This window comes from Somniosus microcephalus, unplaced genomic scaffold (assembly GCF_052327205.1).
Source record: "Somniosus microcephalus isolate GS21.2 unplaced genomic scaffold, FLI_Smic_1.0 unresolved_chr9, whole genome shotgun sequence".
Lineage (NCBI taxonomy): Eukaryota > Metazoa > Chordata > Chondrichthyes > Squaliformes > Somniosidae > Somniosus > Somniosus microcephalus.
In genome coordinates, this window is record NW_028225187.1 from 26,228,444 (window position 1) to 26,242,864 (window position 14,421).

The window sequence follows — 14,421 nt, forward strand, 5'->3', positions numbered from 1 at the left end:
CCAGGCTGGTGAGCGGCAGGCGCAGATAGCCACATGGGAATATGACCTCGTGGCAATAATGGAGACCTGGCTCAAAAAAGGGCAGGAATGGGTATTCAATACTCCTGGATATAAGGTGTTCAGGAAAGATAGGAGGTGACGTGGCAGTATTGTTTAAGGAGAATGTTACAGTGCTGGAGAGAGGATTTCCTGGAAGGGTCAGAACTGAATTTGCATGGCTAGAGTTAAGAAATAATCAGATTCAGATTAGATTTATTTGCCATATGTAACAAGTACAATGGAATGCTTGTTCCCCGTCGGGACGCGTCAGCTACACATACAGCGCCGCGTTCAGAGTCAATACAATGGCTTCCCGTGGCAGTGGGAGCACGATGTCCCTCAGCCGCTCCGTCCTCCTCTTCACCGCGGCCTCCTCCTCACTGTTGCCGGCTCCACGTGTGGTGGCCTGCTTCTCCCGCTCCGGCCACCATGCCCGGCTCCCCTCCTCCCATCCGGACTGCGAGTTACCCGAAATGGAGCTGCCGGCCGACGTGCTGCAGCGTGTCGTGAGTCTGCTGCTGCTGCTGCTCGTTGCGCTGCGCTCCTCTGCCCGACTCGCCGAACACATCGTCGGGATGTGAATGCTCCAATGCGGCCTCCTCTTCACCGTCGCCGGCTGCACGCTCCACAGCCCGGGGCCTGCTTCTCTCTCTTCACGGGTCGGCCTCTGGCCGCCATGCTCGGCTCCCCTCCTCCCAGTCGGAATTCCTTCCTGCCGAGGAGCTGCCGGCCGATGTGCTCCAGCGGGTCGGCTTGGCTGCTGCTCGCTGCGCTGCCTCTGCCCGACTCGCCGAGCACCTCGCTCCGGTTGCGGGAGCGAGCGGCGAGAGCTGGCCGCCCGAAGCAGGGAGAGCGATCTCGGCACCAGACCGTCACGGCCGCCATCTTGACTTGGGTCATTAGACTATTCTATAGACCAATTAGTAGGAAAATATGGAGGAGCAAATTTTCAGAGAAATGACAGAGATGCACGAACTATAGAGTCGTGATAATGGGGGACTTCAACTGTCCGAATATAGACTGGGATAGTAATAGTGTTTAGGACTGAGAGGAGGAGAAATGTCTTCACTCTAAGGGTTGGGTATCTTTGGAATTCTCTCCCCCAGAGGGCTGTGGATGTTCAATCGTTCAGTATATTCCTGAACACGATCGATTTCGACATTACGGGAATCGAGGGATATGGAGATTGTGCAGGAAAGTGGAGTTGAGGTCAATGATCAGCCACGATCTTATTGAATGGCGGAGCAGGCTCGAGGGGCCGTATGGCCGACTCCTGCTCTTTTTTCTTATGTTCTTGTGTCTTAGGCAGCGCAACGAAGGTTCACTAGATTGATTCCTGGGATGAGGGGGTTGTCCTATGAGGAGAGATTGAGTAAAATGGGCCGATACTCTCTGGAGTTTAGAAGAATGAGAGGTGATCTCATTGAAACATACAAGATTCTGAGGGGGATTGACAGGGTAGATGCTGCGAGGTTGTTTCCCCCTGGCTGGGGAGTCTAGAACTAGGGGGCATAGTCTCAGGATAAGGGGTCGGCCAGTTAGGACTGAGATGAGGAATTTCTTCACTCAGAGGGCTGTGAATCTTTGGAATTCCCGACCTGAAAGTGCTGTGGATGCTCAGTCGTTGAGTATATTCAAGGCTGAGAGAGATAGAATTTTGGGGATTGGGTAGGAAAGTGGACTTGAGGTCGATGATGAGCCACGATCTTATTGAATGGCGGAGCAGGCTCGAGTGGCCGACTCCTGCTCCTAATTCTTATTTTCTTGTTCTCTCTCTCTCTCTCTGTCCCAGTGTTCGAACACGGCCAGTGCCCCTCTCTCTCTTTCTCTCCCCCTCCCCCCATCTCCCTCCCTCACACCCTCCCTCTCCCCCTCCCTCCATCTCCTCCCTCCCTCCCCTTCTTTCTCTCTCCCTCCTTCTCTCTCCCCACCTATTTCTCTCTCCCCTCCTCTCTCGCTCTCTCCCCGCCTCTCTCGCTCTCTCCCCGCCTCTCTCGCTCTCTCCCCGCCTCTCTCGCTCTCTCTCCGCCTCTCTCGCTCTCTCTCCGCCTCTCTCGCTCTCTCTCCGCCTCTCTCGCTCTCTCCCCGCCTCTCTCGCTCTCTCCCCGCCTCTCTCGCTCTCTCCCCGCCTCTCTCGCTCTCTCCCCGCCTCTCTCGCTCTCTCCCCGCCTCTCTCGCTCTCTCTCGCTCTCTCCCCGCCTCTCTCTCGCTCTCTCTCCCCGCCTCTCGCTCTCTCTCCCCGCCTCTCTCTCGCTCTCTCCCCGCCTCTCGCCCTCTCTCTCCCCGCCTCTCGCTCTCTCCCCGCCTCTCTCTCGCTCTCTCTCTCCCCGCCTCTCTCTCGCTCTCTCTCCTCGCCTCTGTCTCGCTCTATCCCCGCCCCCCCTCTCTCTCTCTCTTCCCCCCCCCCCCTCGCTCTCTCTCCCCCCACCTCTCGCTCCCTCTCACCCTGTCCTATAATAAGTCCCGCTGGTACAGCTGCCACTGTCTTCACTGGTGCGATGACCCTTGTTTGTCCGGTTCGCTCCCCTAGGTTCTCAGGAAGTCACTGGCCATGGTGAAGACGCACTGGACATCTCACCAGGATTACGCCTTTGCCTGTGAGCAGCTGAAATCGGTGCGTCAGGACCTGACGGTGAGTGTGTCCCAGCGTGACCCTGGGGGGTTGGATCGAGGCACAAAAACCTAGCCTGCAGGTACAGCAAGTAATTCGGAAGGCTAATGGAATGTTGGCCTTTATTGCAAGGGGTATGGAGTATAAAAGTAGGGAAGTCCTGCTTCAACTTTCCAGGGCGCTGGTGAGACCGCACCTGGAGTACTGCGTACAGTTTTGGTCTCCATATTTAAGGAAGGATATACTTGCATTGGAGGCAGTGCAGAGAAGGTTCACGAGGTTGATTCCTGGGATTAAGGGGTTGACGTATGAGGAAAGGTTGGGCCTATACTCTCTGGAGTTTAGAAGAATGAGAAGTGGTCTTATTGAAACATATAAGATTCTGAGGGGGATTGACAGGGTGGATGCAGAGAGGTTGTTTCCCCAAGTGGGGGAATCTAGAACTAGGGGTCACAGTCTCAGGATACGTGGTCGGCCATTTAAGACTGAGATGAAGAGGAATTTCTTCACTCGGAGGGTTGTGAATCTTCGGAATTCTCTGCCTCAGAGGGCCGTGAATGCTGAGTCGTTCAGTATATTCCAGGCTGAGATCGATAGATTTTTGGACTCTAGGGGAATGAAGGGATATGGAGTTCGGGCGGGAAAGTGGTGTTGAGGTCGATGATCTGCCGTGATCTTATTGAATGGGGGGAGCAGGCTCGGGGGGCTGTATGGCCTACTCCTGCTCTTATTTCTTATGTTCTTATTCCTTAGGCAGCGCAACGAAGGTTCACTAGATTGATTCCTGGGATGAGAGGGCTGTCCTATGAGGAGAGATTGTGTAGAATGGGCCGATACACTCTGGAGTTTGGAAGAATGAGAGGTGATCTCATTGAAACATACAAGATTCTGAAGGGGGATTGACAGGGTAGGTGCTGAGGGGATGTTTCCCCAAGTGGGGGAATCTAGAACTAGGGGGAACCGTTTCAGAATAAGGTGTCACCATTTAGGACGGAGATGAGGAGGAATTCCTTCTCTGAGGGTCGTGAATCTTCGGAATTCTCTGCCCGAGAGAGCTGTGGAGGCGGAGTCACTGAATATATTGAAGGCGGAGACAGACAGATATTTGAACTACAAGGGGTGTGGGGAGAGAGCGGGAAAATGGAGTTGAGGCCAAGATTGGATCAGCCCTGATCGTATTGAATGGCGGAGCAGGCTCGAGGGGCCGATCGGCCTCCTCCTGCTCCTTATGTTCTTATGATTCCCTCTGGCGAGTGGGTCAATAACCAGAAGCCATGGAATCAAAAGTTCGAGAGGGGAGATGAGGAGAATTTTAATTTTAAACGGGAGTTGGACAGGGACTTGAGGCTGAGGAAGTGGCAGGGTTCTGCACAAGAAGATGGGACTGAGCACTGCGGCTCCTTCAGTGAGCCAGTACAGGCATGAGGGGCCGAGTGGCCTCCTGTGCTGTGAGTTTCTACAAATCTATGAATTCTATGACTATCCTGCCTGACCTGAATCTTCTCATTCATGTGGAAATGACTTATGAAATAATACTGGGCGGCCTGCTGGTGGCGATGTCCAGGGAGAGTATCAATACTCGGGCATGGGCCCAGCTTGCTCAGGACATTCTTTAACACGAACTAGTGAAGGACACAACAAGTGGCAGGTAACATTCGCACCACACAAGTGCCAGGCAATGACCATCTCCAACAAGCGAGACTCTAACCACCTCCCCTTGACATTCAATGGCATTACCATCGTGGAATCCCCCACTATCAACATCCTGGGGGTTACAATTGATCAGAAACTGAACTGGACCAGCCATATAAATACTGTGGCTACAAGAGCAGGCCAGAGGCTGGGAATTCTGCGGCGAGTGTCTCACCTCCTGACTCCCCAAAGGCTTTCCACCATCTACAAGGCACAAGTCAGGAGTGTGATGGAATACTCTGCACTTGCCTGGATGAGTGCAGCTCCAACAACACTCAAGAAGCTCGACACCATTCAGGATAAAGCAGCCCCCTTGATTGGCACCCCATCCACCACCTTCAACATTCCCTCCCTCCCTCCACCACCAGCGCACTGTGGCTCACTGCCCCTCGCCCCTCCCTATCTCTGTAACCTCCTCCAGCCCTACAATTCTCATCCTCCTGTTCAAATCCCTCCATGGCCCCTCGCCCCCTCCCTATCTCTGTAACCTCCTCCAGCTCTACAATTCTCATCCTCCTGTTCAAATCCCTCCATGGCCCCTCGCCCCCTCCCTATCTCTGTAACCTCCTCCAGCCCTACAATTCTAATCCTCCTGTTCAAAATCCCTCCATGGCCCCTCGCCCCCTCCCTATCTCTGTAACCTCCTCCAGCCCTACAATTCTCATCCTCCTGTTCAAATCCCTCCATGGGCCTCGCCCCCTCCCTATCTCTGTAACCTCCTCCAGCCCCTACAATTCTCATCCTCCTGTTCAAATCCCTCCATGACCCTCGCCCCCTCTATCTCTGTAACCTCCTCCAGCCCTACAATTCTCATCCTCCTGTTCAAACCCCTCCATGGCCCCTCGCCCCCTCCCTATCTCTGTAACCTCCTCCAGCCCTACAATTCTCATCCTCCTGTTCAAATCCCTCCATGACCCTCGCCCCCTCCCTATCTCTGTATCCTCCTCCAGCCCTACAATTCTCATCCTCCTGTTCAAACCCCTCCATGGCCCTCGCCCCCTTCGCCTATCTCTGTATCCTCCTCCAGCCCTACAATTCTCATCCTCCTGTTCAAACCCCTCCATGGCCCTCGCCCCCTTTGCCTATCTCTGTAACCTCCTCCAGCCCTACTACCCTCCAAGATCTCTGCGCTCCTCCAATTCTGGCCTCCTGTGCACAATGTTCCCTTTAATTGTTTTTTAGGTGCGTGGCCCCTTTAAGGGGCTGTGCGGTCCGTTCACAGTGCCGCGCAGGCGTGGTTTTTCCCCATTGAAGACCGGCGGCATGGGAGCTCTAGACGCTGCGGGGCCACGCAGCTTAATGGGAACATTGCTTGAGCATCCCCCATTTTAATCGCGCCATCATTGGCGGCCGTGCCTTCAGCCATCTCGGCCCTAAGCTCTGGAATTCCCTCCCGAAACCGCTCCGCCTCGCTACCTCTCCTCCTTTAAGACACTTCACAGAATCACAGAATCACAGAAACCCCACAGTGCAGATAGAGGCCATTTCAGCCCATCGAGCCTGCACCGACACATATCCCACCCGATCCCCGTAACACCTACACCAACACATATCCCACCCTATCCCCGTAACCCCACGTATTTAATCCCCCTAACACTAAGGGTCAATTTATCATAGCCAATCAACCTAACCCGCACATCTTTGGACTGTGGGAGGAAACCGGAGCACCCGGAGGAAACCCACGCAAACACAGGGAGAATGTGCAAACTCCACACAGTCACCCGAGGCCGGATTTGAACCCGGGTCCCTGGCGCTGTGAGGCAACAGTGCTAACCACTATGCCACCGTGCTTCCTAAAACCCACCTCTTTGACCAAGCTTTTGGTCCCCCTGTCCGAATGTCGCTGTCTGTGGCTCGATGTTCAATGTTGTCCGATAACGCTCCTGTGAAGCACCTTGGGGCGCTTTACTATGTTAGTGGCGCTATATAAATGCAAGTTGTTGTTATGTCAACAGTGACTTCATGTCGTGTGACATGAATCAGTCATTTATGAAAGAAAGACTTATGAAATAATACTGAGCGGCCTGCGGGTGGTGCTGTCCAGGGAGAGTATAAATACTCGGGCACGGGCCCAGCTTGCGCAGGACATTCTTAACAGGAACTAGTGAAGGACACAACTAGACCTCCATGTTGTGAAACAGTTGATTAAAGCTTTGTTTAACGCTTAGACCAAGTGCCTAGTAGTTTTCTTAGGTCACCGTGATCTTTTCCTCCCTCCCCTGCAGGTTCAAGGGGTGCGAACAGAGTTCACGGTCGAAGTGTACGAGACGCACGCACGAATCGCGCTAGAGAAGGTAAGAGCTCGCGCCCAGGGAGTGACGCACAGATCAGGGAAAGGGCTGGGGTCAGGGTGAGGGGGGTTTTAATGTGACTGGGGTCGGAGGGCAGGGTGAGGGGGTTTAATGTGACTGGGGACAGGGGGCAGGGTGAGGGGGGTTTAATGTGACTGGGGTCAGGGGGCAGGGTGAGGGGGTTTAATGTGACGGGTCAGGGGGCAGGGTGAGGGGGTTTAATGTGACTGGTCAGGGGGCAGGGTGAGGGGGTTTAATGTGACTGGGGTCAGGGGGCAGGGTGAGGGGGTTTAATGTGACTGGGGTCAGGGGGCAGGGTGAGGGTGTTTAATGTGACTGGGGTCAGGGGGCAGGGTGAGGGGGTTTAATGTGACTGGGGTCAGGGGGCAGGGTGAGGGGGTTTAATGTGACTGGGGTCAGGGGGCAGGGTGAGGGGGTTTAATGTGACTGGGGTCAGGGGGCAGGGTGAGGGGGTTTAATGTGACAGGGGGCAGGGTGAGGGGGTTTAATGTGACTGGGGTCAGGGTGAGGGGGGTTTAATGTGACTGGGGTCAGGGGGCAGGGTGAGGGGGTTTAATGTGACTGGGGTCAGGGCAGGGTGAGGGGGTTTAATGTGACTGGGGTCAGGGGGCAGGGTGAGGGGGTTTAATGTGACTGGGGTCAGGGGGCAGGGTGAGGGGGTTTAATGTGACTGGGGTCAGGGGTCAGGGTGAGGGGGTTTAATGTGACTGGGGTCAGAGGGCAGGGTGAGGGGGTTTAATGTGACTGGGGTCAGGGGGCAGGGTGAGGGGGTTTAATGTGACTGGGGTCAGAGGGCAGGGTGAGGGGGTTTAATGTGACTGGGGTCAGGGGGCAGGGTGAAAGGGTTTAATGTGACTGGGGTCAGGGGGCAGGGGGTTGAATGTGACTGGGGTCGGGGCAGGGTGAAAGGGTTTAATGTGACGGGGCAGGGTGAGGGGGTTGAAAGTGACTGGGGTCGGAGGGCAGGGTGAGGGGGTTTAATGTGACAGGGGGCAGGGTGAGGGGGTTTAATGTGACAGGGGGCAGGGTGAGGGGGTTTAATGTGACTGGGGTCAGGGGGCAGGGTGAGGGGGTTTAATGTGACTGGGGTCAGGGGGCAGGGTGAGAGGGTTTAATGTGACTGGGGTCGGGGCAGGGGGTTGAATGTGACTGGGGTCGGGGGGCAGGGTGAGGGGGTTTAATGTGACGGGGCAGGGGGCAGGGTGAGGGGGTTTAATGTGACTGGGGTCAGGGGGCAGGGTGAGGGGGTTTAATGTGACTGGGGTCAGGGGGCAGGGTGAGGGGGTTTAATGTGACTGGGGTCAGGGGCCAGGGTGAGGGGGTTTAATGTGACTGGGGTCAGGGGGCAGGGTGAGGGGGTTTAATGTGACTGGGGTCAGAGGGCAGGGTGAGGGGGGGTTTAATGTGACAGGGGGCAGGGTGAGGGGGGGTTTAATGTGACTGGGGTCAGGGGGCAGGGTGAGGGGGTTTAATGTGACTGGGGTCAGGGGGCAGGGTGAGGGGGTTTAATGTGACTGGGGTCAGGGGGCAGGGTGAGGGGGGGTTTAATGTGACTGGGGGCAGGGGGCAGGGTGAGGGGGTTTAATGTGACAGGGGCAGGGTGAGGGGGGGTTTAATGTGACTGGGGTCAGGGGGCAGGGTGAGGGGGTTTAATGTGACGGGTCAGGGGGCAGGGTGAGGGGGTTTAATGTGACGGGTCAGGGGGCAGGGTGAGGGGGGGTTTAATGTGACTGTGGTCAGGGGGCAGGGTGAGGGGGTTTAATGTGACTGGGGTCAGAGGGCAGGGTGAGGGGGTTTAATGTGACTGGGGTCAGGGGGCAGGGTGAGGGGGTTTAATGTGACTGGGGTCAGGGGGCAGGGTGAGGGGGTTTAATGTGACTGGGGTCAGAGGGCAGGGTGAGGGGGTTTAATGTGACTGTGGTCAGGGGGCAGGGTGAGGGGGGGTTTAATGTGACTGGGGTCAGGGGGCAGGGTGAGGGTGTTTAATGTGACTGGGGTCAGGGGGCAGGGTGAGGTGGTTTAATGTGACTGGGGTCAGGGGGCAGGGTGAGGGGTTTAATGTGACTGGGGTCAGAGGGCAGGGTGAGGGGGGGTTTAATGTGACTGTGGTCAGGGGGCAGGGTGAGGGGGGGTTTAATGTGACTGGGGTCAGGGGGCAGGGTGAGGGGTTTAATGTGACTGGTCAGGGGGCAGGGTGAGGGGGGGTTTAATGTGACTGGGGTCAGGGGGCAGGGTGAGGGTGTTTAATGTGACTGGGGTCAGGGGGCAGGGTGAGGGGGGGTTTAATGTGACTGGGGTCAGGGGGCAGGGTGAGGGGGTTTAATGTGACTGGGGTCAGGGGGCAGGGTGAGGGGGTTTAATGTGACTGGGGTCAGGGGGCAGGGTGAGGGGGTTTAATGTGACTGGGGTCAGGGGGCAGGGTGAGGGGGTTTAATGTGACTGGGGTCAGGGGGCAGGGTGAGGGGGTTTAATGTGACTGGGGTCAGGGGGCAGGGTGAGGGGGTTTAATGTGACTGGGGTCAGGGGGCAGGGTGAGGGGGTTTAATGTGACTGGGGGCAGGGGGCAGGGTGAGGGGGTTTAATGTGACTGGGGTCAGGGGGCAGGGTGAGGGGGTTTAATGTGACTGGGGGCAGGGGGCAGGGTGAGGGGGTTTAATGTGACTGGGGTCAGGGGGCAGGGTGAGGGGGTTTAATGTGACTGGGGTCAGGGGTCAGGGTGAGGGGGTTTAATGTGACTGGGGTCAGAGGGCAGGGTGAGGGGGGTTTAATGTGACTGGGGTCAGGGGCAGGGTGAGGGGGTTTAATGTGACTGGGGTCAGAGGGCAGGGTGAGGGGGTTTAATGTGACTGGGGTCAGGGGGCAGGGTGAAAGGGTTTAATGTGACTGGGGTCAGGGGGGCAGGGGGTTGAATGTGACTGGGTCGGGGCAGGGTGAAAGGAGGTTTAATGTGACGGGGCAGGGTGAGGGGGTTGAAAGTGACTGGGGTCGGAGGGCAGGGTGAGGGGGTTTAATGTGACAGGGGGCAGGGTGAGGGGGTTTAATGTGACAGGGGGCAGGGGTGAGGGGGTTTAATGTGACTGGGGTCAGGGGGCAGGGTGAGGGGGTTTAATGTGACTGGGGTCAGGGGCAGGGTGAGAGGGTTTAATGTGACTGGGGTCGGGGCAGGGGGTTGAATGTGACTGGGGTCGGGGGGCAGGGTGAGGGGGTTTAATGTGACGGGGCAGGGGGCAGGGTGAGGGGGTTTAATGTGACTGGGGTCAGGGGGCAGGGTGAGGGGGTTTAATGTGACTGGGGTCAGGGGGGCGCAGGGTGAGGGGGTTTAATGTGACTGGGGTCAGGGGCCAGGGTGAGGGGGTTTAATGTGACTGGGGTCAGGGGGCAGGGTGAGGGGGTTTAATGTGACTGGGGTCAGAGGGCAGGGTGAGGGGGGGTTTAATGTGACAGGGGGCAGGGTGAGGGGGGTTTAATGTGACTGGGGTCAGGGGCAGGGTGAGGGGGTTTAATGTGACTGGGGTCAGGGGGCAGGGTGAGGGGGTTTAATGTGACTGGGGTCAGGGGGGCAGGGTGAGGGGGGGTTTAATGTGACTGGGGGCAGGGGGCAGGGTGGAGGGGGTTTAATGTGACAGGGGCAGGGTGAGGGAGGGGGGTTTAATGTGACTGGGGTCAGGGGGCAGGGTGAGGGGGTTTAATGTGACGGGTCAGGGGGCAGGGTGAGGGGGTTTAATGTGACGGGTCAGGGGCAGGGTGAGGGGGGGTTTAATGTGACTGTGGTCAGGGGGCAGGGTGAGGGGGTTTAATGTGACTGGGGTCAGAGGGCAGGGTGAGGGGGTTTAATGTGACTGGGGTCAGGGGGCAGGGTGAGGGGGTTTAATGTGACTGGGGTCAGGGGGCAGGGTGAGGGGGTTTAATGTGACTGGGGTCAGAGGGCAGGGTGAGGGGGTTTAATGTGACTGTGGTCAGGGGGCAGGGTGAGGGGGGGTTTAATGTGACTGGGGTCAGGGGGCAGGGTGAGGGTGTTTAATGTGACTGGGGTCAGGGGGCAGGGTGAGGTGGTTTAATGTGACTGGGTCAGGGGGCAGGGTGAGGGGGTTTAATGTGACTGGGGTCAGAGGGCAGGGTGAGGGGGGTTTAATGTGACTGTGGTCAGGGGGCAGGGTGAGGGGGGGTTTAATGTGACTGGGGTCAGGGGGCAGGGTGAGGGGTTTAATGTGACTGGTCAGGGGGCAGGGTGAGGGGGGGGTTTAATGTGACTGGGGTCAGGGGGCAGGGTGAGGGGTGTTTAATGTGACTGGGGTCAGGGGGGCAGGGTGAGGGGGGGTTTAATGTGACTGGGGTCAGGGGCAGGGTGAGGGGGTTTAATGTGACTGGGGTCAGGGGGCAGGGTGAGGGGGTTTAATGTGACTGGGGTCAGGGGGCAGGGTGAGGGGTTTAATGTGACTGGGGTCAGGGGGAGGGTGAGGGGGTTTAATGTGACTGGGGTCAGGGGGCAGGGTGAGGGGGTTTAATGTGACTGGGGTCAGGGGGCAGGGTGAGGGGGTTTAATGTGACTGGGGTCAGGGGGCAGGGTGAGGGGGGTTTAATGTGACTGGGGGCAGGGGGCAGGGTGAGGGGGTTTAATGTGACTGGGGTCAGGGGCAGGGGTGAGGGGGTTTAATGTGACTGGGGGCAGGGGGCAGGGTGAGGGGGTTTAATGTGACTGGGGTCAGGGGGCAGGGTGAGGGGGGTTTAATGTGACTGGGGTCAGGGGGCAGGGTGAGGGGGTTTAATGTGACTGGGGTCAGGGGGCAGGGTGAGGGGGTTTAATGTGACAGGGGCCAGGGTGAGGGGGTTTAATGTGACTGGGGTCAGGGGGCAGGGTGAGGGGGTTTAATGTGACTGGGGTCAGAGGGCAGGGTGAGGGGGTTTAATGTGACTGGGGTCAGGGGGCAGGGTGAGGCGGGGGTTTAATGTGACTGGGGTCAGGGGGCAGGGTGAGGGGGTTTAATGTGACTGGGGTCAGGGGGCAGGGTGAGGGGGTTTAATGTGACTGGGGTCAGGGGGCAGGGTGAGGGGGTTAATGTGACTGGGGTCAGGGGGCAGGGTGAGGGGGTTTAATGTGACTGGGGTCAGGGGGCAGGGTGAGGGGGTTTAATGTGACTGGGGTCAGGGGGCAGGGTGAGGGGGTTTAATGTGACTGGGGTCAGGGGGCAGGGTGAGGGGGTTTAATGTGACTGGGGTCAGGGGGCACGGTGAGAGGGTTTAATGTGACTGGGGTCAGGGGGCAGGGTGAGGGGTTTAATGTGACAGGGATCAGGGGGGCAGTGTGAGGGGGTTTAATGTGACTGGGGGTCAGGGGGGCAGGGTGAGGGGTTTAATGTGACTGGGGTGAGGGGGTTTAATGTGACTGGGGTCAGGGGGCAGGGTGAGGGGGTTTAATGTGACTGGGGTCAGGGGGCAGGGTGAGGGGGGTTAATGTGACTGGGGTCAGGGGGCAGGGTGAGGGGGGTTTAATGTGACTGGGGTCAGGGGGCAGGGTGAGGGGGTTTAATGTGACTGGGGTCAGGGGGCAGGGTGAGGGGGTTTAATGTGACGGGGCAGGGGGCAGGGTGAGGGGTTTAATGTGACTGGGGTCAGGGGGCAGGGGTGAGGGGGTTTAATGTGACTGGGGTCAGGGGGCAGGGTGAGGGGGGTTTAATGTGACTGGGTCAGGGGTGCAGGGTGAGGGGTTTAATGTGACTGGGTCAGGGGGCAGGGTGAGGGGGTTTAATGTGACTGGGGTCAGGGGGCAGGGTGAGGGGGTTTAATGTGACTGGGGTCAGGGGGCAGGGTGAGGGGGGTTTAATGTGACTGGGGTCAGGGGGCAGGGTGAGGGGGGTTTAATGTGACTGGGGTCAGGGGGGCAGGGTTGAGGGGGTTTAATGTGACTGGGGTCAGGGGGCAGGGTGAGGGGTTTAATGTGACTGGGGTGAGGGGGTTTAATGTGACTGGGGTCAGGGGCAGGGTGAGGGGTTTAATGTGACTGGGGTCAGGGGGCAGGGTGAGGGGGGTTTAATGTGACTGGGGTCAGGGGGCAGGGTGAGGGGGGTTTAATGTGACTGGGGTCAGGGGGCAGGCTGAGGGGGTTTAATGTGACTGGGGTCAGGGGGCAGGGTGAGGGGTTTTAATGTGACGGGGCAGGGGGCAGGGTGAGGGGGTTTAATGTGACTGGGGTCAGGGGGCAGGTGAGGGGGTTTAATGTGACTGGGTCAGGGGGCAGGGTGAGGGGGTTTAATGTGACTGGGGTCAGGGGGCAGGGTGAGGGGTTTAATGTGACTGGGGTCAGGGGGCAGGTGAGGGGGTTTAATGTGACTGGGTCAGGGGGCAGGGTGAGGGGGTTTAATGTGACTGGGGTCAGGGGCAGGGTGAGGGGGTTTAATGTGACTGGGGTCAGGGGGCACGGTGAGAGGGTTTAATGTGACTGGGGTCAGGGGGCAGGGTGAGGGGTTTAATGTGACAGGGATCAGGGGCAGTGAGGGGGTTTAATGTGACTGGGGTCAGGGGCAGGGTGAGGGGTTTAATGTGACTGGGGTGAGGGGGTTTAATGTGACTGGGGTCAGGGGGCAGGGTGAGGGGGGTTTAATGTGACTGGGGTCAGGGGGCAGGGTGAGGGGGGTTTAATGTGACTGGGGTCAGGGGGCAGGGTGAGGGGGTTTAATGTGACTGGGGTCAGGGGGCAGGGTGAGGGGGTTTAATGTGACTGGGGTCAGGGGGCAGGGTGAGGGGGTTTAATGTGACGGGGCAGGGGGCAGGGTGAGGGGGTTTAATGTGACTGGGGTCAGGGGCAGGGTGAGGGGTTAATGTGACTGGGGTCAGGGGGCAGGGTGAGGGGGTTTAATGTGACTGGGGTCAGGGGGCAGGGTGAGGGGTTTAATGTGACTGGGTCAGGGGGCAGGGTGAGGGGTTTAATGTGACTGGGGTCAGGGGCAGGGTGAGGGGGTTTAATGTGACTGGGTCAGGGGGCAGGGTGAGGGGGGTTTAATGTGACTGGGGTCAGGGGGCAGGGTGAGGGGGTTTAATGTGACTGGGGTCAGGGGGCAGGGTGAGGGGGTTTAATGTGACTGGGGTCAGGGGGCAGGGTGAGGGGTTTATGTGACTGGGTGAGGGGGTTTAATGTGACTGGGGTCAGGGGGCAGGGTGAGGGGGTTTAATGTGACTGGGGTCAGGGGGCAGGGTGAGGGGGGTTTAAGTGACTGGGGGGGCAGGGTGGGGGGGTTTAATGTGACTGGGGTCAGGGGGCAGGGTGAGGGGGTTTAATGTGACTGGGGTCAGGGGGCCAGGGTGAGGGGGTTTAATGTGACTGGGGTCAGGGGGCAGGGTGAGGGGGTTTAATGTGACTGGGGTCAGGGGCAGGGTGAGGGGGGTTTAATGTGACTGGGGTCAGGGGGCAGGGTGAGGGGGTTTAATGTGACTGGGGTCAGGGGGCAGGGTGAGGGGTTTAATGTGACTGGGGTCAGGGGCAGGGTGAGGGGTTTAATGTGACTGGGGTCAGGGGGCAGGGTTGAGGGCGGTTTAATGTGACTGGGGTTCAGGGGGCAGGGTGAGGGGGTTTAATGTGACTGGGGTCAGGGGGCAGGGTGAGGGGTTTAATGTGACTGGGGTCAGGGGGCAGGGTGAGGGGTTTAATGTGACTGGGGTCAGGGGGCAGGGTGAGGGGGTTTAATGTGACTGGGCTGCAGGGAGGGTTTAATGTGACTGGGGTCAGGAGGCAGGGTGAGGGGGGGTTTAATGTGACTGGGGTCAGGGGGCAGG

At 58.2% G+C, this 14,421-nt stretch overlaps 1 protein-coding gene across 4 annotated transcripts in view; it reads left to right on the top strand.

The window, feature by feature from the left end:
- leng8 (leukocyte receptor cluster (LRC) member 8) overlaps positions 1-14,421 on the top strand; it is a 92,242-nt gene that overhangs the window by 34,171 nt on the left and 43,650 nt on the right. For all 4 annotated transcript variants that reach the window (XM_085979671.1, XM_085979673.1, XM_085979672.1 and 1 more), the window contains exons 12-13: positions 2,570-2,671; positions 6,568-6,636. In XM_085979671.1, the coding sequence (XP_085835797.1) occupies positions 2,570-2,671; positions 6,568-6,636 (171 nt within the window). The remainder of the gene's footprint in view (positions 1-2,569; positions 2,672-6,567; positions 6,637-14,421) is intronic.